The sequence below is a fragment of the Odontesthes bonariensis genome, chromosome 5 (assembly GCF_027942865.1).
Source record: "Odontesthes bonariensis isolate fOdoBon6 chromosome 5, fOdoBon6.hap1, whole genome shotgun sequence".
NCBI classification, from domain to species: Eukaryota; Metazoa; Chordata; class Actinopteri; order Atheriniformes; family Atherinopsidae; genus Odontesthes; species Odontesthes bonariensis.
In genome coordinates this window covers 16,964,122-16,989,686 of record NC_134510.1, presented here as the reverse complement: position 1 = coordinate 16,989,686, position 25,565 = coordinate 16,964,122, and the positions used below count along the sequence as shown (strand labels likewise).

Below are 25,565 nucleotides of genomic sequence, written 5' to 3'. Positions count from 1 at the left end.
AAGAAACAGTCCAGCATCTTAAACCATCGACATCCTGTCTTGACACAATGCCATCTGACTTCTTTAAAACTATTGTAAGCTCTGTCCAAACAGATTTGCAGCAAATAATAAACTGCTCACTTCAATCAGGCACGTTTCCTAAACCCTTAAAAGTAGCTACCATCAAGCCACTCCTAAAAAAGACAACATTGGATGCTTCCATTTTAACCAACTACAGACCCATCTCAAATCTTCCTTTTATAAGCCAAGATTGTTGAGAAAGTGGTTTTTAATCAACTCAGTAACTTCTTGAACTCCAGTGGACTCCTTGACAAATTTCAGTCAGGCTTCCGACCTCACCACAGTACAGAAACGGCTCTTATTAAAGTGTTAAATGACATAAGGTTGAACACTGACTCAGGCAAGGTGTCAGTTCTGGTATTGTTGGATCTCAGTGCTGCATTTGACACTGTGGATCACAGTATACTGCTGAACAGGTTGGAAACCTGGGCAGGACTCAGCGGGACAGTCCTAGAATGTGGAGTTCCTCAGGGGTCAGTTCTTGGACCCCTTCTGTTCACTCTATACATTCTGAAGAACTCTAAAGTCAACTACCACAGCTATGCAGATGACACACAGATATATCTCGCACTGTCTCCAGATGACTGCAGTCCTATAGAGTAGAGATGCGCGGGTGACGTATTTTCCCATCCGCAACCGCTGCAAAAAATATATATCCGCCCGCTATCCATTTGCACAAACATTTTTTCACCGATTTTCAAAACCGAACCCGCCCGCCATCCGCCGATAGGTGTAGGTCTATTGAAGGTGCCTTGGCTATTTGTATCGGCTTTTTCAAACAGCGTAGTTCATTATATCTGGTCAATAAGTCCGCCTACTACTATGTAGTGGATAATAGTGCTGTCAAAATCACTCCCAAGTGCTAAATTGAACACCTTTAAGACACACAGCCGTCACAAGCGATTGAATTCCTTCCAAGGCATTCACACTATCACTAGTTACAGGTTAACATACCCTACGTCTCCCCACTTGTATGTGAAACATTAATACAGAATATAACTATATAGTTCTACATTTTGGATTAACCGATCTATTTCCAAGCATCACACGACCCTTCCATCACCTTGAAAATGTGCATTCCACTGTCGTTTTGACATGTCTGCATTGAAATACTATTTGCAGCTATATTTCACACTCCATCAAGAAAAAAGTAAAACATGATGAGCACGGGCACACCGTTTTGAGTGTACGAATTTTTTTAAAGAATCTAGACAACAAAGTCCGTCTACATAGCTCGATAAATCCATCCTTTAGCGCAAATGTTCCCAACCTACTTCAGAGAATGTAAAACAACTTCAAAGCACATAGTCTAAGCCCAAATCAACATGCCACGGCGGGCAAAATGAATAACCAGATGGCCTACCTTAAAACGCTGTCTTGATCACAGGATTCTTGCAATTATTCCACTTTAATCCACACGGTTTAACGCACCCAACACTGCTAGCAAGCAACGTAGAACTAGGGTCCTATGTGCTAACTGTATGGCCTTAGTAACGGACACAAACAAACGAGAAGACCTTGGCAACGAGAAGACCTACGCAGGAAATCTAAAACGTGGTTTTGTTTTATACTGTTTGTAATGTATGTTTTCGTTCGTTACCTTTGGAAAATTATTATTTTTTTTTTTTTTAGTGCTTCAACCGCAACCCGCCCGAATTTAATTAAAATACGATTTTTCGGCGTGTCATCCGCCCGATCCGCGGTTCATCCGCGGGCTCCGCGGATTCAACCTCCAACCGCGGATTCAACCGCCAACCGCGCATCTCTACTATAGAGTCATTGTGCGACTGCTTAGAGCAAGTCAAAAAGTGGATGAACCTAAATTTCCTTCAGTTAAATCAAGAAAAAACTGAGGTCATTGTGTTTGGCAACAAAGAGAAGAGGTTTGCTGTCAGTAAACATCTTGAGTCACTGTCTCTAGAAACTAAAGACCAAGTCCGGAACCTCGGCGTGCTGATAGACTCAGACCTGACCTTCAACAATCATATCAAATCAGTCCCCAAATCAGCCTTTTATCAACTTAAGAACATATCCAGAATTAAGGGTTTCATGTCCCAAACAGATCAGGAGAAGCTGATTCATGCTTTCATCTCCAACAGACTCGACTACTGTAATGGTCTTCTGACTGGACTCCCCCAAAAGAGTCTCAAACAGCTGCAGCTCATTCAGAACGCTGCAGCCCGAGTTTTAACCAGAACAAAGAGATCAGATCACATCACCCCAGTTCTCAAGTCTTTACATTGGCTCCCGGTCAGATAAAGAATAGATTTTAAAGCTCTGCTACTCGTCTACAAATCACAGAATGGTTTAGGTCCAGAATACATGAATGACATGCTAGCTGAGTATAAACCCAGTAGAGCTCTGAGATCTACTGACTCAGGTCAGATAGTGGAGCCCAGAGTTCAAACTAGACACGGTGAAGCAGATTTTAGCTGTTATGCTGCACACAACTGGAACAAACTACCAGCAGACCTGAAATCAGCCCCAACTGCAAGCACTTTTAAATCCAGGTTAAAAACATTTCTCTTTCGGTGTGCTTATGGTTGAGTTTATATTTTTCTTTTTCCCCTCTTCTTTGATTGCTTTAATTTTTATTCTATTTTTTTTCTCTTTAAATTGCTTGTTTTTATGCTGCTTTATGCTGTTCTTTTAAATGCCTTGTCTTTATGTAAAGCACATTGAGTTGCCTGTGGTATGAAATGCGCTATATAAATAAAGATGCCTTGCCTTGCCTTGCCTTTGAAAAGTCAATAGCATAGTAATGAGTGTTTTACAGTGTTAACATGCAAGATATATGGGATTTTATTACATCTTGCCAGGGAAGACCTCTATGTAATAATAGTGGTTGGGGAGAATCTTCTATGCTCTAAAGCTTACCAGTTTGCTATCGTGACAATCACAGAGAGACAGCCCTGTTCAGTCAAATGGGGGATGAGAGGAGCCAAGTGTAAAGTGAAATGGACAGGGCTGGATTTAAGTGCACCAGCCAGCACATTAGAGGCTCAAGGCATAATTTTCTGCCAATTGGATACAGCAGAATGCTCCCATTATGTCCATTGTATGTTCATGTATGAACTAACTCTATCTGGCTTGCTCATTTTCTGACAATGCAACAACTTTATGACTCAGACAGTAACTAGTAAGATGGAACATCGCTGAATAAAAATCAATGCAATACAGTAGCATGGATGCAGCACTGTAGCAGTCAATTTGTTTAAATTGTGCCTTTAAAATACATCAAACAAATTACTCAGAATTTTCTACACATTGCGGTTGTGCAAGTGAGTCTACAGGTGAGTGAAAAGGAAGTGGAGCACCGCGATTGAAAGTACGGTAAAGCAAAAGGAAATCAGAAAAACTGACAGGAAAAAGCAATCGGTTGAGTTAAATGTCTCCTTAAGATGTGGCCACAACATTTCCTTCTCAGATTAAAAAAAATTATCATGATGATCAGTACATCTTGAAAGCAGACACAAAGCAGACACTCGCTTACAATTAGTGAGAGCACTTCTCGGAAGCTCTTCATTTGTCATTAAACTGTCAACAGTCCTAATGTCCAGTGGGTAAGGCTGATCGCAAGTGGTGGTTTGCATTGTCGTCTCACAGCAAGAAGATTCCTGGTATGACTCTCCACTGGGAACCTTTCTTTGTGAAGTTTGCATGTTCTCACCATGTATGGGAGGGTTCCCTCAAGGTACTACCACAACCCAAAATGAATTAGCTAATTGGTGATTCTAATTCTAAACTGATCTTGAGAGTGTGTAGTTGTTTGTCCCTAGTGGCCTGTTCTGGGTGTATCCTGCTTCCAACCCCCTTAACCTGGAATTGGATAAAGCAGGTGTAGAAAATGGATGTATGAAACATCAAACACATACCAATGTCTGTTCAAGAATGGTTAACCTGCCTAAGGTAGGCAGCTTCAAGTGACCGAGTAATGCTTCAGCACAGAGAAATCACCCTCACATGAGAAGCATCAACTGTTCCTAAGGAAAAATCTCAGAGAAAAGAGAAGGCTCATAGCAGAGCCCACTTCAGACTAGACCATCAACCAAATGATCTGCCCAAAATAGACTCAGTAACAACATCCCTCAACTACAACAGCTAGATGTTACACCATTCAATCTCTTACACCATTTTGGGGGAAATTCTATTTTCAACTCTCCGATGATCAGAGGTAAAAACAAACTGAGCCTCAACCTTTCAATAAAATATCCAAAAGTTGTGTTTTAATAGGCTTTTTAAAGTTGTTCATTTAACTGAAGCTATGAGGCCTCTAACTAGTCAGGGCATGTACATAGAACATATCAGATTCTACCGGAGTGTCTGATAATGGGTCGTCCGTCGTAAATTATTTGGGCTCTGTTGGCTCGGGTTTCTGAGGAATAGGCTTGCCTCCCACAGATTCCACCAGATTCCATCAGATTGGTGTCTGGGGGTATCTTATGCTGTTTTTGCAGGACCCACTGCTGCACATTGCTGGGGGAGGCTGCTTGTGTAGGAGAGTCCTGCCACCGTGTGAAGGGTATGACTGGTCTATAAAGATGTTTAGGTAGTTGGCAAATGTCAAGGTAACATCCATGTAAATGCCAGGATACAGGTTTTCCCAGCAGAGCATTGCCTTCTAGCAGTCAAGTCAGTGGTTTTAAAGGGGAAGTTTGTTTTTTTTAAACCTGGACCTTATTTCTGGCATAAAATACGTTCATCTACTCACCGATAACAGTTTGGTGAAAGTCGGCCTCTTTCGGACGCTATTTAGATCACTCAAGATCCGCGTATATACATATAACGGAAGTGAATGGGGCATAGACAATGCAGCCTCTAAATAAGGCATTATCTGTCTTTATTTCACCAATACTTTAAGAGTTTCATTCATTCGTCTTAAAGTATTGGTGAAATAAAGACAGATAATTGTAACTACAGACTTTTACCAAACTGTTATCGGTGAGTAGATGAACGTATTTTATGCAAGAAATGAAAAAAAACTAAATTCCCCTTTGATGTTGTCACTGAAAGTATAGGTTTATAGTAAAAGTATTGAATATTGAGACAAGACTTTCAAGATCTTTGCTGAGTTATGAAAACGTAATTTGATGGAAGAGAGCTATTTTAAAAAATACATAACTGCGTTGAATTTCGCTATCTTTGTAATATACACAGTGTAACGTTGCTCTCAAGTGTTTACATTTGAGAGGAGATTTCCCTGTGTCAACTTTTGGCATTTGACTTTCCTGACATCTAACATCTTCCCTACATTAGTGTTGCAGGGCCAGTGTTGGGTAAGTTACTTTAAAAATGTAATCCGTTACAGTTACAAGTTACCTTGTTTAAAATGTAATTGTAGTGTAACTTTTTGGATTACTTAAAAAAAGTAATGTAACTAATTACTTTTGGATTACTTTTGGATTACTTTTACCTATTTATGGTATAGGATAATCTGTATATTATCTGCATGATTCCATCTGTATTTATCACATTTATTTATACCATGATATTTTTCTTTTCATTGTACTGCCATAACTACATTATACATTCTCTGCACATACATGCATTTCCCTAGGTAATTGATCTATTCTGCACATATCTATGAACCATCTTTCCTTACACTAGCTGTAAATAACTGCATTTTATCTCTAAATACTGCATGCTATACAATCTGCACGCGTTACACTTGATAAGATGCCAAACTGCATTTCATTAATACATGTGCAATGACAATGAAGTGCTCTACTTTAGTAATAAATAAGCAAAGTAAGACTTTTACATCACATTTTATTTTTCTTTGCACACCCTTGCTTGTGTGTGTGCGCCAGTACTTCCGGTGAAAACCTCCGGTGATTTGACAGCTAGCGCGTTAGGTTAGGCCAGTGGCCGTAAACAAAGGTTAACTTATAGCCGAGAAGAAAGATGATAATATAACGTAGCTAAAAAGACTAGCTTTCTTCAGTAGCCTTGATGCTTAATGCTTACCGATTTAGCAAGCCTAGCAGCCTCGTTGCTAATGCTAGCCGCCGTAACGTTACCAACCATACCCAACGTCAAGGAGTTGGCTGAGCAGGGGCAAGATTATGGGGCTGGCAGAGTTAACTTCATAATGGGTGAGTGCAGGTTTCATTCACTTGTTTTCATTCTTTCACAGGATTGATTCACTTCATTGGTTTATCCGATTGCTGGCCGCCGAGCCATTATGTGTCTGGGTTTGTGTAGGTTACTGATCATGGTTGTTAGCAGTCGATAGTCAGGTTGTGTGATGTGTGTGTGAGTGTGTATTTTTTCTATGGGTACATGCCAATGACTGTATGAGCGGTCTGTGCTCGTTTTTTTAATTTTTATTTAATTAGATTGGAGATACTAATTAATACTGAGGGGGGGCTGGTCCCGGGGAAAATTGCCAGGGCCGATTTTTTTTTTCCCCCAGTCCGACCCTGCCGCTCTGTACTTCTGTCACTGCAACCTCGCACAAATTGTAATCCTGTTAAGTAACCCCCATTCTCACTGAATGTAACTGTAATCTGAGTACATCGTTTTTGCTTGTACTGTAACGGATTACAGTTACTTTTATTTTGTATCCTTTTACCGTAACGCCGTTACATGTAATCCGTTACTCCCCAACCCTGTGCAGGGCGGCAGTTGACTTTACAACTAACATCTTGTCAAAGCCAGCAACAATAAAATGGACACAACTCAGTATCAGAAGTACCACAGCAACATGGCTGTACCTATATACAGGAAGCTCCTTCTATTTGCCCTTTCAGCGCAAATCTAATTTTCAGTGTGCTTGCTTCCGAGCAGTAGGTTTCAGGTCTCATGTTAGGCAGCTAAAAATACTCAATATACTCTGCATTTATTGCCTGCAGAAGCAGACATGTAATTCACTTTGACTGACTGATCACGGTCTTGCTTTCAGGCAGTCCAAAGACCAGAAGACCACCCGCGCTGATGTGTTATGGATTACATGTTTTTAGTGTCACAAGGTGTGAGATACAAAGCACTGTGGCAGCTTTTACATTTAAAGAAAAATATGAAGAGAGGAGTATCGACTGCAACTAAAGACACACTTCAGACCACGAGGTGATGACATGAAAACAGCAACAATCCCAGTACTTTTTCCAGCCGCTGTAAGCCAAGCGTTTGTTTCAAAAGCAACTACTGAAATATTGATCCACATTTTTAAATACCAACATTTTTACATATTTGCTGTGTGTTTGAAGGCTATAAAAGACCATAAACTTAAATCTTCTCTGTAGGCACAATGACTTAAAGGATAACTCCGGTATTTTCAACATTAAGCCTCTTTTCTGAGTCGTCTGCAATGTTTTAGAACCCCCCTCACCACTTTTTTGATGTTTACTGCTGTCTCCGGTATTTGCCTAATTTTGATTCATCTCAACCTGCTGCAGAATGGCAAGTCATGTGCATGTCCAAAAAGGTCCGTAAAAGCACCATAAACGTCCGTTTTCAAAATCATCAACTCACCGGAGGGGTTACTGGTGTGCACTGGTAATCCATATCAAATTTCGTTGCAAAAAGTTGCTTCTGGACAGCAGTAAACATCAAAAAAGCGGTGAGGGGGGTTCTAAAACATTGCAGACGACTCAGAAAAGAGGCTTATGTTGAAAATACCGCAGTTATCCTTTAACAAGAGGAGCACTTTAGCAGTAGAAACAAAGCTAGATGAAAGATTGTCAATCATTGCATGAATGTGAATGTAGCAGTATGCATTATGACGGCCCTAATTGAACACCTGGGGTAGTTACTCACTAGCCTGGGCGAAAGCCGACTGTTGACTTTGTCAAACAGTCTGGGAAAACCCAAGAGGAATCCGTTTCCATGGAGGGCGGGACCTTACCCAGCAACTTAAATTCATTGGAGTAACGGAGTTCCCTTAACCAATCATAATATTTAGAAATGACGTTGGTTATGCGCCGAGGTTCATGCTTACTCTCGCGAGTCTCCAGCCCGCGAATCACGCTTCCCACATCCGCTTTCATTATACCGGTACCATTTGATAAATCAAACTTTTCCCAAAGCCAGTTGGAAGGAGAGCTACGACATCCTTGCCACTAACAAAATTGACGAGGCATTCCTCTTGCTCTCGTTTTAATTGTGTAATGATCTCCAGAGTTGAGACAACTTCATGGATAGCTTCTAGCGTTCTTCCGTCTACACTCCACCTGACGTTCTGAAATGTTTAATTTGTGATAAGACTTTGACACATGTAAGTGGTGTGCTTGGGTAATTCATAGTTTATTACACGGTTTTGCAGCCTGAAAAGAGACTAATTATTGCCTGTTATCAACAAATTTGGTGAATAAGTTTGGCACAGTGGATGCGGGACAACTATAATGATCTCTATAGGAGGATCTTTACTTTGGAGGCTCATGCATTCTGGAGACTGTGGACTCATAAAGTGATCACTGAGAAACATGCGCCCATAACTGCGCTACTACAACTCGTGTTTCCAGAAAGTGCTGCAAAATTCACACACATGTCCCCATGCACATACAAAAACACTCAACGCTATTAAAAGCATACTTTAGGAATTTTCCCGACTGCCCACGAAAGCTAAACAAACATTTTGGTCTAAAGTACAGCACAATATTTTCCTTGTGAAACAGCTCTTTGTGCTAGACACAATAATGACTCATGTTTTTCACATTAATGACTCACATGTTCCAGTATAAGAACCTTCTCCAAACACGGATTAGGGAGTTTGCAAGTATTAACATATCCGTCTTGGATGGGACTGTCCCAGAGCAATGTGTCATGTCCTATAGATTCAAGCCTATCAAGTTAGTGCAGATTTGGTAATAACCAATGCAGCAGACACTCGTCCACTCTGCACTTTATGTTATTGATTACATCAATTAACTTCCCCACTGCTCCCTCTCAGCTTCCTCTCATTGTTTCATTCATACTCTCAAATACTCAGATTGTACTTTAATCATCAGACACAGTCAGTGCACAAGGAGCCACCTTGCTCTATTCCTTAACTGAGCTCCCCAGCTTGGCTGTTCTGTTGTGCTACTAAGTGGGGAGTGGTGTGTGTATACTGCTCCTCCCATTTCTCCTCTCACCCTCGTTCTTGCTTGTGTCAGTGTGCACTGCTTGTGTGGTTGTGGGCCAGTCACTCTTTCGATCTCTCTGGTTCACAACACCCTCTCTGGCTCTCTTCCTCCTTTCCCTGCCTTACCACTTACTTCTCTTTGTTACCCCTTTTCAGAGTCCTCTAACTACCGCGTCCAACATTTCCAACTCTGACCTGCAAACCAGCTCTTCAAGGTAAGATATAAACACACTTCATCACATTGATTTATTTGACTGTCAACACATCAGATATCCTTATGTATACATGCTTCAAAGGTGTCCGAAACACGAGAACATTTTTATTTTTCATTTTTATGCTGCATTGTACTGTACTGTAAATACCATTTACTGTGTTAACATCTGTTTCACTCCACCCATCACCCTGACAAGGACCAGTCCATACAAGCAGAGGTGATAACGTGCAAAAAAATGTGCGAGTTATTTGACTCCCAACGTAAAATTGTTGTCTTCATATACTGCAAGTGTATCCAGTAGTTTCTGTCAACTAAAACATATTGATTCTTTTGGCTATTGAAGAATCTCATATAATTTTTGATCAACCTTGAAAATTGTTTATCTTGTGAGCAGAAGTAAAGTGGTCCTTGGGCAAAGGCATGGTTGGAATACTCCTAAAAATGATAGTTATTATTTCATGCTCGATGTTGGTGTTGATGCTAATGTGTACTTGTGCACAGGCTCATGACACCAGTTAAATTATAGTGCCATAATGATTATGATAAAACATGTCCTGTTTGTGTCTTAGCACATTCATTTTTGTAATATTTTCAAGTTTTCAGGGAGCCTCACTAAAGATAAATGCAAATATCCAATAGCAGAACGTTTTAATTACAGTTTTAGACTTGTTAGTGTTATGACCTTCCTATTGTTTCTATGGAAATGTACAATTCATTTCAAACTATTTCAACCTGAATGCTTATTGGATTGACTCATTTTTAGGTGATATGTATCTGTGTAATGAAACTGGATGTGGCAGACAACAGCCTATGCTGAGACTTACAAGTAACTTCCTCAGTAGATGCTGAAAAAAGACACGTCACAGAGCATAGCTGAACATTTAACATTTACATTAAAACACCTACCACATAGACACAACATGGAGTTGTAGAGGTGCAACCACCAGATAATCAAATCTTTTGATGTGAACAGTCACAGGATCAGAAAAAAGGAGAAGAAATTAAATGCAAAAGAATTTAAAAAAATCTCTTGACCGAGGTATAGGTGGCTGAAACAACCACCACTGAATAAGAATGACAAGCGTCCAAGTTTGGGCCAAGAATAATTTCTTAAAGGTTTTATGAACTCATGAAACCTAACTGACTCACTGGAGCTAATGAAAAGCCCTCACTTTTGATCTTTTGATCAGGCACCAGCAGGGTATAGAAGAGGTACTGGTCTGTCATTGAGAAGTTGGACCTTTTTTAGGGTTGAAGATTTACTAAATATCCAAATGGATGGATATACATCTACACTGAAAAACCAAAGGCTTTTTATTGATGAATTGCTTATCAATTCATACCTACATTTAAATAGTTACTGCACACTTCTACTGTGTATTGAACTGCGTCCCACAGATACCCTCTCTCTTTAAAAAATAGTGATTAAAAAAAAGTTTCAAATATGGATAGCAAAATAAAAAAATTAGATTGTCAAGTATGTAAAATAAAGGTTTTTGTTTAAACTAAACACATATGAAAAACAGCATCTGTCAGAAATGGCGACAAACTCTTTCGCATGACACCATATTGTAATAACACCTTGCCAAACAGCTCTTACCCACATGTTTTAACAGAAATTCCTGTGGTAACTTAAGTACTGTAATTTAAAAGCATAACAGCATTGTCACCGAGGTGTTGTTTCAGTGTGGTCAAATGTTAATATTTTTCTCTACAAGGCTCAAAAAGAAATTCAGACAAACTTAGACTTCGTAAAAGAGTGCGAGCTCATATAGAGAGCCTAATTCCTCTCAGTGTTTGGCAGTCTGATGAGATTACTTTGACAGACGGAGACAGCACTACCTAACACCTGCAGACTGACTTATAGTTGTAATTACAGTCGCGCGATGCTCAAAAGATAGTTAAGCAGCAGTTTCAATCAGCAAAAATTTAATCACAGGAATCTTTATTGAGCCTTCATGTCTTTTTTTTAATCTAAATTTTCACTTTCAGTTTTATCATTTAATGTGGCAATGTTGAAATTTCTCATTTCAAAAGCAAAGTAATATCTTAACATTTTAAGCAATATAACCTTCTTGTTTGCATCTTATAGATATGGGTATGTTTGCTTCGTACTTGGTAACACCTCGTTTGAACTGCACCACAACTTTGAAATGCTTTTGGCGGCCAGCTTTGGGGGCTGATTTTTGAGCATTCTCACTCTCAAAAGGTTTCTTGAGCTGTCTGGCAAGCAGTGCTCTTTTGAAGTCAATCCATACATGTTGATCGTTTGCAGGTTAGAGAAATGTGAAGGCCATAGCCTTCAACCTTTGCTCCTCCTGATCTACTCCAGTGTAGATTTTGAGGTGTTTTTTTTCTGATATTGTATCAAATCCATACACTTCTTTTGTTTCCCATTTTGTGTATAGGCTGTTCACTCAGAACGTTTTCTCAATCTTCCAGACTTCATCTCGCCTTCCTTTCTTCCTGTGGAAAAAACTTTTATTTCTTAATTACATCACTGGCTGAGGAAACAGATACCTGGAAAAAAACTTTATCTTCTTACAGTCTACTCCTGCTTTGTGGGAATTGGCTAAATGAATTTACAGAGTGCTTGGCAGCTGCTTACTGTAGAGGAGTCCGTGGTTTCTCAGCTTCTCAGCTTCTTAGCCGATCGTTAGAACAGGATTTTAGGAGTGTGAGACCTTGACAAAAGTTATCTGACAGCTACACCAATCTCACTTAAAAAAAAAAGAACGTGAGTTCTTCTTCCACTGACTGAGCATGCACAGTTCCAGTTTTTTTTATATCCACTGTAAAAAGAAAACTATGCTAACAGTACTAATCCTTGCATTGCATTACATGACACCACGGATCTTATTGTGTATACAAATGATAGACTGCAGAATTACATCAGACAAAGAACAATAAATCATGAGAAATGCTGAATGAATTTAATAAGAAGCAAGCTTTTCCGGTTACCGTGATATGTATGACTTGCAATTGCATCCATTGTATGACTACACTGCAAAAGTTTGTATTAATCTAACAATGACTTGCCGTGTACAGTCCTCGAGTATAAAATGCAGAGGTGTAATTTGTATAACAATTCCGATCTTTTTAGAACTATTTCTTTGCATTCTATGTACAGTATGTATGTCTATGTCTTTGATACTTATTTTTTTATTACCAAAAATGTGTATGCTATTTTTTGTTTGTTTTTGCCATTTTTATATGCACATTACACGAATTGTTGATAGAAGTGGCAGTATTTAATCACTGTAATCCTACCAAACAATATACATGTAGTTTCCATTTTTTGGTGCAATCAGAGTTATTTTTAAGAGCTATTTTTTCAGCATCTATTATCTCTGTTTGGGCAAGATAAGGTAAATAGTCTCAGCTGTCTTCATGACGCTGATATAACAAACAATGTAATGATCAGTTTACCCCAGACATGTCCAAAGATGCCAATGGTTTCATTAATTAATCACTTTTCATTCAGAAGTACCCACTTTGTGGGCCACAATTTCAATTCTGCTTTAGTATTATTTATGCTATCGATCTGGTATTTAAAGGGGCACTAGGTAGCATTTTCACCTAAAATTATAGCCTTCAGGAGTTTAACAAAGGTTAAACAAATCAATGGTAAGCGAATGAAGCCTGTCTCGCTCCCAACAGGGGTCTGTATGCTGAAAATCCCATATGTAACTATGTAGCAGGAGCGACCCGCTTCTGAAGTGTTGTGATGCGCGAGAAGAGTCGTTTGTGTTTACGGCACTTAGCTAGGTACTGTATGCTAGCTGTAGTTGTAGGCTATGTGTTCGCTTGCGTTGAAGAGCCAACACCAAGCGTTTCATATTCTGCCTTTCACAGACTGAATATGAAACGTTCGATGTTGGCACTTCCCATCTTTGTGAAATTTCTCCAAGCGTGATCTTGTTCATCTACCATAGTGACCTGCGTTTTAGTTCGTAAAGAGACAGGTGATGACGGTGCTCTAATTCCTCCTGAGTTCGAGACGTAGCCTAGCTTCAGAAATACATGGACTGACCTGATTAGAATAAGAATAGTGTTTTGATCTGAACAAGAATTGTTATCTACAAATGAAAATTGATTAATTTGTGATTGTAATCGGAATAGTGTAGAGCTAGTCTGCGTTTATTGCGGCGTGTATGTTGGTAGTGCCTGCGCGCATCTGTCTAAGATGTAACTTTTGTAAGTGTCTGCTAATACAAAGGAATCACTCCATGAATACACCATGATGAGGGAAGAATCCCATTCAAGATCAGCAACAGTCCATCCATACATCCATACATCCATTATCTGCCGCTTGTCCGGGGATCGGGTCGCGGGGGCAGCAGCCTGAGCAGAGAAACCCAGACGAGCTGTCCCCACCCACTTCCTCCAGCAACAGTATTATAGCATATTATCTTGAGTTCTCTCTTCAGAAAATTTCTGATTATAGTATCTTACGTGGGCAGTCTACACTTGTGAATCAGATGACCTAACTGCACTGACTAAATAACATAATGGCAGCATTCGCCACGATGTTTAGTTAGTGGGTGTGTACAGGTGGGCATTTTTACGACAGTGTAGAATTTCAGTTTGACCAATAGAGATCGCTATACTGCCGCTAAACTACCTTGTATCCCTTTAAGTGCAGGAGAGTGTCGTATTTATCATAGATAACAAATAAAAAGTCACAAAGTATTTTCAGCAAAACTTTGACCCAAGTGAATTCACAATTACTCACTGGACAAAAATTGGATGCTTCATTTGATTATGGCTTGGCTGCTTATGGTTCATAAGTGTACAATAGATATTTTTTAAGTTCAAATTAGACATTCACTTTTGAAAAAAGCTGCTTGGACTCAGGTCACATGTCACAAATGTGGCTAATGTGAGATTGTCGGCAACCTGCTCACTGTTGGGATTTCAGTGGCTGAATGAGAACCATTGCAAAGTGCTTTGTAGAGCTACTAAGGACAAACAACACTATATCATTGGTCTATGGCTATAACTCTTTGGTCTGGTTTTGAGATTTTTAAACTCAAATTAAGAAAGAAACTAACAGAGTGAGGAATGTACAAACTAGATTTTAAATGCCTATACTTGAATATTAAGTTAGAACTCAATACAGGTTTTGGATTGTACTTCAGTGGGCAATAATTTCACTTGAATCTTCTTAAGTAAAGTGCTTCTTAGTGTGTTTTCAGATGGTCATTTTTTTGCAGTGTACATCAAAGGTGCGCATTCTTTTACTGTCAACAAGTGTACCATTTCTACATCAAAGCTTTCTTGATGTATCTGAACCTTCTCTTCCTGAGTATAAACAACTCAAACAGAGTGGTTCCAGAACGTTGCCTAAGACAGACCACATGTGATTCACCTCAATGTTTTCTGTTGAGTGTGGTTTGTCGAACATTGGAACATGACTGTATTATGTATGTTGGATGATGTAATCTTACTTTGAATATAACGGTCTTTCACAATATCAGAACAGGTTGAGTCAGTCAGTGTTGCGTAATGACGTGAGAAGAAAAATAATTCTCCAGTGAAGATATAGGCTATCTTCACTGGTATGCTAAAGTGCACTAGTTCAATCTGCAACTCAACAGTGATATTGTCCAAAGGGTTAAGTGAAACGGTAACTTTTTCACTCAAAAAACTTTTTCACTCAAGTTCTCAAGAGCTGTTGAGAGCTAATGATGGAAGCAACTGACAACATTCTCAAATCAAAATCCTCATAATTCCAGGGAATCTCGTCCCGACCAAAAATGTCAAGCGACAATGTAAGAGTTCAAGATCTAAATCTAAAAAAAAGACAGGATATTTTCATATACTCTGTTAAATGTGAAGAACAAACAGACAAACAAAAATGTCATCTGTGATAGGTCTTGTTTTTTCTGATGGAGGTTTTTTGTAGTGTTTGAATACATGTTCAGTGTAATTTGCATAGTTCATACTATAATACTGTGTATTGCAAGATTGCAGAGAACCTTTTGAAAGGCTGCAAACTTCCAACACTTTATAGTGAAATTTACTTCAACTAACCAAACATTTGTAGGCATGAAGAACACACGAATCTGAAACAGGAATGAGGTGGCTAACTGAGGTATTACCTGTGAGGGAGATACAACACACTAAAGTAAATTCCTCAAGCATCTAAAGCTATTTCATTAAATCTATTAGTTGATTAGTAGGAATCAACCACAGCTTCAATCCCTCTGATTTACAACCACGCAGAGCCGAAGACATGATCATGATCGCAATCTTTTCATTATTATAAACATGCATTGGGTATACAGACCCAAGCAGACCCAAGCAAAGCAAAAGGACAGAACACTAAACATGAGAGCTAATCAGTTATTATTTACCCGTTCAGTAGCAATTAAGATGAGTCTGCATCCATCTGTCATCCTGTTTTTTCTGTGTGCTCTCTCCAGCAGTAAAATCTAATCTGATTCTTATTCTGGGTCTTGCTTGTACACTTGTAACTACATGTTACATAATACAACAGAAACCAAATTTGCAATTTAATAAAAATGAACCTTGTGAAAGGACAACAGCGAAACATTATGAAATAGCTGTGTACTTTGAAACGTTGTGTTTTCAAATTTTTAAAAAAATTGTTGGGTTTTTTATGCCTTTACTTTAAGACATTATAGGGCTAATCATTTTTTCTATTACATTCCGTGCCATTACTTGAAGGTATCTTGGAACAATTATCATTGTCTGTGACAATCAATGCTGCCAGCATTTTTCAGATCACAGTAAATAAGCGTTACTGAATGTGTTTATTATCCCTTTTCAAACCTCCCTACATAATTACTTTGGGAGCAAAGAGGCTTTTTTTTAGTGAGAGCAAAGCTTCTATTCATTTTGCCCTCTGTCTTGCCAACAGGAAATGGCTTCCAAAAAGAAAATGGGCTACAAGTTTTGCATAGCAGTAGTACTGCTTCTCCTGTTGGCCTCTATTGCCGCCCTTGTTTCTGTGGCTGTCATCCAGGACACCTGGATTATCAAGGAGTACAGCACAGAGGTGAACACACGCATGTATTAATCCAAAGTGAATGCATAAACTACATGAATTTTGGTTGTAGATTTTTTTCATTCTAAGAAAGTGATTTTTTTCTTTATGGTCTCAACTCTTGTCAGATCAATATGACTTCAGACTTTTCAACACATGCACCCACTGATCATGTTGTTGCCTTTCCATGACAATCCACCAAGCACATATATAGAGATTTTTCTTTATCTGTATTTATTTATATTTTGTTCATTTCAACTTCATAATGTGCAATATTATTTAAACTAGGTCACTTTACTTTTTGGTCACTTTACTTTTTAGTACTTGCTTTTTCTTTCTTTTTTTTTTAATTTGTCTTTTTTTTTAAACTTCTTGTTCATGTCTGTTTTTGTGTTTCTAGCTGTGTTGCTGCTGTGGCAAGTGAATTTCCCAGTTGTGGGATGAATAAAGTATAATCTAATCTAATCTTATCTAATAAAGTAAACTAGAAAAATGGGTTTTTGTAACATGAATCTATTCTTCATTGTCCGTTTCAGTATGGCATAGTGATAGACTCGGGTTCATCGCGTTCCACTGTATACCTGTATGAATGGCCAGGGGAGAAGGAGAATGAAACAGGAGTAGTGACGGAAAAAATTAACTGTAAAGTAAACGGTGAGTTGTCTTCTTCATAAAATGGGAAGAAAATTCCAGCTTATCTATGAAATAGTCAGAGAATTTCTAGAAGTAAGTTAAAACCGACTACAACTACTGTTATATGAAAATTTGTTTTGACTGAAATCTACAGTATAATCGAAAGGAATCACATTAAAACCAAAGCTTACAGAGCATTTTTAAAATATGAGACATTCTGTGAACATTTATTTAACCGCTGAAAATGTTGAAAATACACGTAGGATGTACATTTAGTCTTGCTTTGTTCCTTCAGGATCTGCTATCTCAGAGATGAAAGTTGACCCAGAGAATGACAAAAACACATTGAAAGGATTCCAAGTCTGTATGAACAAAATCACCAAAAGCATTCCTGCTGAAAAGCACAAAGCCACACCTCTCTTTCTGGGAGCTACAGCTGGAATGCGACTGCTACAGTAAGAAAGAAAACTTAGAAAAAGCAATAAAGTTTAATACTCACCAATGTCAGTGTAAGAGGTGGGAATAATTGTATTTGTGTCCTCATTTACTTGGACAGTGAACTAAAAAAACTTAAGTCAGACCTGCTCATTGTTTTCTTTTAAAGATACAATAGGCTGAAAAAATTAAATAAAATTCCATTGTTGAAATAGGTTAATGTCAAACTATGGATGTGGTCAGCTAAAATTTAGATGAAGTGTGGATGAACAGAGATGGTTGATATTCTGCTGGCATAAACTGATTAATCGAATGAAGTAGTAGACAGATATAGGAAAGTCTCGTTTTGGGGGGCCTGTGTGTGAGGCCCTGGACAGCGGCTAGCTTTGGCTGGTTGGTAATTCAGCCTTGGTTTATTCCTAAATTCCACTGAGTCAATAGGAAGCTCGAGTTGTGAAAACATGTTTAGATTGCAGGCTGGGGCAAATTTAATTTGCTCATATGGTGGAACAGCAATGCTGAGAAGTCTAAATGTGGAGTCTTCTCACAGTACTAGGTTGGTACAGAGGGGTTTTTATGCTTTAAGGTTTATAGAATGTCCGTTCGCTTTGCTTTGGAGCTCCTTATTCTGGAGGACACAGTACACAGAAAACAGAGAAAAGGTCAGAGCAGAATTTATTTTAGATGTTATAATTTTTTAATAACAAAGCAGAAAACATACACAGTAAAAAAATACTGTTGCAAACTTGTGTAAGTCTACTGTCATGTCTTTGGGAGTTGTGAAGCTTACCTTAGCCTAACATAATACTATTCAAAGACTCCAAAAAGAACGACATCCTGGCAATATCCACACAAAAGTTTAAGACATACTGTTCAAATTCTTTCCTTTTTTTCCAATGAAAGGATTGAAAAATAACATGTTGATATGTGACTATTATTACATGTGTTATTTTTGGTTTCACTTTTCTGGCTTGCTCTGGGTAAACATTAAGCTTACAGGCACGAGTAGTGTCAATTTTCTCATTTAACTCTCTGCATCCAAGCCAATAAGTGTAAATGAACAAAATATCAAACAATTTTCTCAATGGCAGAGATCCTACTTTTGACATTAGTTTCAACTTCTGTCTCTAACCCTGCTCCTTTGTTCTGATTTGCAAGTGAAAAAGATGAACAGACGTCCAATGAAGTAATGACAAGTCTCAGAAAATATCTGAGTTCACTGCCCTTCAGCTTCCAGAATGCTTCCATCATTACTGGTCAGGAAGAAGGGCTATATGGGTGGATCACAGTCAACTACTTGAAGGGAAACTTCCTGGAAGTAAGACATCCGCATAATCTATTTACTGTATCTAGTCTATGAAAATATACTTGTCTATATAAAGGTGAAAATAATGGAAAAAAGACAAACAACTGCTGTTTAACACATGCATGGCCACATGTGTTGTACTTTACATAACTTTCTTGATTATATTTGCAGAAATACCTATGGAACAGTTATGTGCGTCCAAAGGGTGCAGTGACAGTCGGTTCCATGGACCTCGGTGGAGCATCGACACAGATTGCATTTGCTGTTCAGGAACATGGCAACGGGTCTGACTATATGCACGTCAAACTGTATGGTTACCCTTACTATGTCTACACACACAGTTTCCTCTGCTATGGCAAGAATGAAGCTGAGAAGAGGGTTCTGGATAAAGTAGTCCAGGTACACCGCTTTGTTTTGCATCTATGTGCACAGGAAAGCATCTGCCATGAGGGGTCATATATTTGTATTATAACCGTGGTAGTTCATTTGATATTGCAGTTTGCAGCAGGACTCAAATGCTAATAATACACAAAAGAAGACTGGCGGATAATAACTATAACTTTTCAACATTTAGAGTGAAAAAAAAAGAATAAACAGCAAGAGAAATCAGGCAAAGCAACACAGACATTCCACTGCAGAGCTAAAAAACATTCAGCGATGTTAATCCAAAACAAGACAGGGAAAAGCAGGCAGCAAAGATGATAGTGCAGTTAAAATGAGCATAAAGCAAATGGTGGAGAGAAATTCTGTAGGATAAAAAAAAATTAAAAAGTGAAATAACTGAGTTCATAAAAATAAAGCTTCCTGAGCTTCCACAAGAAAAGAACTGCCATGCATTCAAAAACCATGATCCATTAATGCCCTGCGATGAATTGATTAGTGAATACTGCCACTAACAGGCAAAAGGAGACCATTCAAGAATGCATTATGTCATTAAGTATATTGATTGACCCATGAATGTCATCACACTAGCCAGCAATAAAAGCATTATTTCTGGTAACTCACAGCTTCATTCTTGATACTAATGGCAATGCTAGAGGGAGAAATATGCTATGCTGTTAGAATAAGTAATGAGAGTAAAGTTGCTGTTGGTTCCTTGTACAAAATGTTAACTTAAAAATTTGTATTGTTGTATGCAGCACAGTAAACACAGTGGATGAAACGTCTGTGAATGCACAAACGACACAGTCCAAGCTCTCCTCTCTTATCTCACCCGAGCATGTTCTTTTCTGTTCCAATTTTTTCGCCTCATCATCAACTGTTAATTCTTTTGAAACTTTCTCAACTTTATGTTTCAGCAATCATCTGGCCAAGCTTACGTAATAAACCCCTGTTATCCAGATGGTTTCAACACTACTGTGAAGGCTTCGACCATCTATGACACAGAGTGCACAAAGAAACCCCAAAACTACAACCCAGATCAGGAGTTCCTCATGGTTGGACGTGCAGACTCAGCCAAATGTGGGACATTAGTAAAGTCTATATTTGATTTCGAAACCTGTTCTGCATCACATTGCTCCTTCGATGACGTCGAGCAGCCACCGGTCACTGGAGAATTTATGGTAACATACTGTGCAGATGTAAGTGTGGCATGTAAACCGTTGAAGATGTTAAAAAACGACTGAATGTTTGTTTCCGATGTTTGTACCAGGCATATGCTGGATTTTTCTTCACTGCTAGAGCTCTGCTGTTAAACGGCACCTCAGATCTCGATCAGTTCAATGCCGCTACGGAGACCCTCTGCCAAACACACTGGACAGAGGTAAGTCCTTCAAATTGATATAAAGTTGCAGTAATAAGAAACGAAGAGGGAAGGGAAAAAGGCCAAACAAAGACAAGAGGAGATACAGAGACAAAAACCTTGCAAATACAGTATGTATTGAAAATGTTATTACAAAAAGTACACTATAAAGTCTATTTTACTCATCTAGGAAACCAAAAAAAAGAGAGGCCAATCTGCCCCCTATAACATACATAGGCTTTGAAAGAAAAGGCAAAGGCAGAGCGATACAGTGCTGTTCTCGTCATTTGGTTTCTCTTTAAAAGAAGACTGTAGTTATGAGTAACTTACAACCCAATTCAGAAAGAGTTGAAACAAAAGGAAAAAAAGGGACTTATTCTTTGGCATTTGTAGACAGTACAAATCCAATATATTTCATCTTTCTTCTTGTCAACTTAATTCAAGTTTTTAGTATACATCCATTTACTTCTGTACACCCATTCACATGTTAAGGTGTCCAGCAGTGCAGGGTTGTTGTTGCATTTCACGTGTCAAAATTCCCAACACACTCTCTACTGGGTACTGGTGAGGACTGCAGGTAGGCTAGTTCAGAACCTGCATCCTCTTAGCATATGCTCAAAAATCTCAATGCATATTTCTTCATTAATGCTACCATCACAAATGGAGCTTTTTCCAAAGGCCCTTTACACACTAAATTTTGTCAAGATTGCCTGGATGCTTTAATATTCTGCACTGTAGAGAGGAAAATATGCAAATCCTTTTTAATCTTTCTGTGAGGAACTAGCAAACTGGAAATCCTCCACCCATCTTTACTCTTCAAACATGATTTTCCTTGGTAGTGATTTTGCACCAAATCATGACACCAATTTTCTTGACATCACCTGTGTGAAAAGACTTCTAAAACGCTAAAAGCTCTAAATTTACCGTCACAAGTTCAAACTGTCTTCATAGAAATAAAAAATATCAAAGCAAACATAAAAATTACTGTTTTTTTTTCTTTCATTTCCCACACCTTCTATTTATTTTCTCTTTTAGGGTTGTACGTTACTGATGAGTACAGTCTTATTTTAAAGGGAAAACAAACAGTAAATGAATAAAGCTGCGCTGCTGTGTGCTGGGCTTGCCTTTTCCTGCAGAGTTTATGTTGGCACACAGTTTGGCAGACTGATTGCCTTCTGTTAAATTCCTGATGAATAAATTGACTTCATGATGTGCATTTTACACTAACATATTCTACACGTTTGAGCAAGTTTAGAATCTTATTTGAATATAAACTACTACATGCATTGAACCTGCACATAAGGAACATCTATCGGCTCTGAGGTTTTGCTGAAATAGCATTCTGTTCAAATCATGATTATTGTTGTGATTATATTTAACCCTGATCTTTGTTTCTCTTCCTTTTAGCTGAAAAGACAAAAGGATTGGATCAATGAAAAGTACCTCAAAACTTACTGTTATGCCTCTCACTATGTCCTCACTCTCCTGGCCGATGGATACAAGTTTGATAAAGAAACCTGGCAAAACATACACTTTGAAAGAGAGGTGAGTTGAAGAATACATGCTGTTTTTGGTGTAAAGTTCCTTTATTGCACCCTTGTGTTTTACACAACTATGAACTCAGTGCGCTGCAGACAAATAATGCTCAGGTTATTTGTGAGAAAGAATGCAGGCATCAGAGTGTGTTTCAAAAAGTGACTTTGTGAGAGTTTTTCTGCTGTCATTACTGTATTTTCTCTTCTGCACAGACAGACTGGCATTTACCAGCTTCCATAGCAGTAATGAGTTTGAATTGGGCCACCCACTGACACACAAATCATCTGCTGTCACGTACTTGAAGCCATAGTGGAAGGCATTCAATGCATGTTTCCACAAAGGAGCCCTCTCAGCTGAGGGGGGATTCCTGGTCTGTGGTACTCAGTGTAACAGTTATGAGTCATAAAGACCGACGGTGGATCTTGAAAAGACAGATCTTACAACTTTCCTAATAGCATAGAGTCTTGTCTTCATAATAGCACAGAGTTTGGCCTTTAAGCACAAGACAAGACTGGTTCTCATCAGCTTAGGCTGCTCTTTATTTTTAACAAAGGACCTGCTGTGCTTCATATGCTCTTTAGAGCCCTCAGGGTGTCAGGGCGTGTTGCAGCTGCTCGTTATGAAGGGAATTACAAAACAGGCAATATTCGATTTCTTTTCATGAAAGTTATGACCCTTGAGCTGTCATTTTACAACTTCATAACAAAACTGTTTGATAGGTGAAACTTCCTTGGACATGCAAAGGGATTTATCAGTGTACTCACAGCATGTATAATTGAAAGATTCCTATGTTCAGTATGCACATTTTTTTGTCTTCTTCAGGTAAAGTCAACAAGCATCGGTTGGAGTTTGGGCTACATGCTGAGTATGTCCAATATGATCCCGTCTGACGTGAAAGAAATTCCCCCAATGACATATTCCGTCTTTGCTGGCCTCATCTTTCTATTTTCAGCGTTACTCATTGTAACTGTTGTTGTAGTGTTTATAATTCTTGTTCGCACTTGCTACTGAGAATGTAAGTTACCAAGGGGGGTCCCTGAATGCCTGGGGGCAGCTGGAATTCTCTAAATTGCTGGAGTGTGCTTCAGCTGCATGTGTAGAAAAAGTTATGAATCAAAATGTTTAGTTCTTTTCAGTTTGATCCAGAGAAGCAGGATTCACACAGGCATGGTGTGATTGGCGGCGTGCCTGAGATTTAGGATTGGAGTTGAAGTTAAACTCTCAGCTTTGCCAAAGTGAAGTAAACAAGCCACACTGCAATGTGGCAGGCACTCAATTCAAAGCAAATGGGAAGAGAAGATTTTTAAGACTATGTGTGAATCCTGCCCATCTGACTTCCATTCCAACATCCATTGTTGTGGTATCAGTGAGACTTTGAGCCACCTACAGTCGAAGGATGGTTAAGAGCAACCCCGTTTCACATCAAAATGTGAAATAGCCACAAAACAGAACTGTTATGTAGTTGATCTGATAAACATTAGTTCAGATTTTTTTTTAATGCCACATAGCAAAACTTTCAAAGTAATGTAATTCATTAGGACATATGCTTCATGTGTCCAACACATTTTGTGTGTTTAACAGATAAGGCGGGACTCATCAGTCTGTAATCCTAGAAAAGGACCGTAAAGGTTTTAATCCCAAGGATTACTGTTTCCCTAAAGTTTGCAAAGTAGGTTTTAATGCTGAACAAGAACTGAACAGCAAGGAAACAGTGACTGAATCCTAATATGACATCTCAAAGGTTAAGTTACTTGAAAACATCACTGGCTGAGAGGGAGTCAAACTGAGTTCTTTGACAATCACATGTGAAGCTCTACCACACAACCACTTTAACCATTCAACCTCCAATTGTGGACTGCCACCTGTTAAATGGTATACAAGTCATTTTGTGACTATTCAACGAAATACGGTAACAATGTGTTCCTCTGTGTAGTTATTTTCATGTCCAGTAGCAGAAAGAGATAGCGGAAATATGCAAAAAGGTTATTTGTGAGTCTTTCAAGTTTTGTTGTGAGGCTGGGTTCTAAAAAAAGCTTGAAAAAAGAAACAAAAAAACTGTTAATTTTGTCCCTCAGGGAAGCTTGCAAAGATTTAAGGAACAATTTTCATTTACTCGACTTTTGACTCAACAAAGGCACACAGTGATGTTCTGATGGACATACAAATGATAAATGAACGTGTGCTTGTTCCTGTCTCAAGATTATCTTTATCTGAAAATGAGATTCTACATGTGCATATACACATGGGTGTTCACATGGAACTTTAGGCAATGGCATGAACTATCTATTTACTCACCAAGTAGTTGTGTTTATTCCCCTATAATATGTGTAATTGCACTGAATGCATCGACTTGACATACAAAATTCAAGTGTTTTGCCACAGCACTAATGTAGTGTTTTAAATGGTTTATTTTTCCATTAAAAAAATATGTTGTAGGTGGTCAACAATGCTGTAGATTTTTCTGAATGAAAACCTCCCAAACAAATGATACATTAAATGTGCAATGTGCCATTTTTCATTTTGATTTTGCAAGTATCCAGGAGTCAATGCATCATTAAAAATGCAATACCGCTCCCAGTTGTTATTTTATCCTTTTTTGTTGTTATTGTTCTTTTTTTTATTTTAGGTAAAGAGGTATATCTGTTGAAAATCTTGAGTTGTTCCATAACCAGTAAGGTTTTCCTTCTGAACAGATGGTGTTTGGATTACTTATGCCCAATTGATTTAGAGAGTCTAGAGACAGATTATTCAGGTAGTTGAGAAAACTACACCAGAGCATTCAGTGATGGTAATGAGTCTGGTTAATATTGACAGGCACCGTTTTTGGGGAAAACCACAGTATAAACAGTATTGTTCAAGTAATTACACTTAGCCTTAGATGAGAGACTTATTTCTATCACTAGAAACTATGTGCATTGGTTTTCATCTTTTTTTTTTCTTTTAATTTAACCCCATTGTATGAGTTTTGGAGCTGAGCCTCAGTCATACAGTAACAGAAATCCTACAATCAAAACAACACAAGCCACCAGGCAGTAAGAATCTTACCGTTCGAGTCATTTGTGAATCACACTTTAGGAGTCTATTCAAAACATGTCAATGAAAGGGGTTTTATGAAGTATTATTGTTTTGTATTATTGTACTGACCTGCCATCTGAATGTTTTTAAATATAATTTCTTTGTTCAAGGACAAATAAATTAGCAAACATTCCACCATATCCTAAAAGAAGATACTTTGCTGATGTAGCGATCCAACATCATTTTGTTTAATGACAACAACATAAATTTAAGCATTTGTCTTTGACCTTCTGAATGTGTCACGCTCTACTTGTTAATATTTGAGTAATATTGTCATTACACTGGAAAAAGTTATGCATGTTTCTCATGTGATAATGATTATCTCTCCACTCAGTACATAATAAACGTATCCACTAACTGCGTCTTTGGTGGTTGCTGCTCTATAAATTAGCTTATTGATGTATCTCCCAGAGCTCAGCTCCTACTTAACATGCTACATCACAAGTGAATATCTCTTTGGATCCATCAGATCAAGTAGAACAAGCAATG

The 25,565-nt window shown here is 38.4% G+C and overlaps 1 protein-coding gene across 1 annotated transcript; it reads left to right on the top strand.

Annotated features, from left to right (window-relative positions):
• Positions 1–9,144: 9,144 nt before the first annotated feature.
• Positions 9,145–25,454, top strand: entpd3 (ectonucleoside triphosphate diphosphohydrolase 3). Its single transcript, XM_075465071.1, has 10 exons — positions 9,145–9,339; positions 16,225–16,362; positions 16,887–17,004; positions 17,279–17,438; positions 18,577–18,736; positions 18,896–19,123; positions 20,023–20,286; positions 20,376–20,486; positions 21,873–22,010; positions 22,824–25,454. Exons 2-10 carry the CDS (start codon positions 16,228–16,230, stop codon positions 23,010–23,012), a joined length of 1,503 nt encoding a protein of 500 aa, XP_075321186.1. The 5' UTR covers positions 9,145–9,339; positions 16,225–16,227; the 3' UTR covers positions 23,013–25,454.
• The last annotated feature ends 111 nt before the right edge of the window (positions 25,455–25,565 follow it).

Bases quoted from the DNA above. Each gene is read 5' to 3' on its own strand.
- entpd3 (XM_075465071.1), top strand. From the start codon at position 16,228: ATGGCTTCCAAAAAGAAAATGGGCTACAAGTTTTGCATAGCAGTAGTA. The intron at 17,005-17,278 runs GTGAGTTGTCTT...TTGTTCCTTCAG, and splicing joins AATTAACTGTAAAGTAAACG to GATCTGCTATCTCAGAGATG. The intron at 22,011-22,823 runs GTGAGTTGAAGA...TGTCTTCTTCAG, and splicing joins ACATACACTTTGAAAGAGAG to GTAAAGTCAACAAGCATCGG.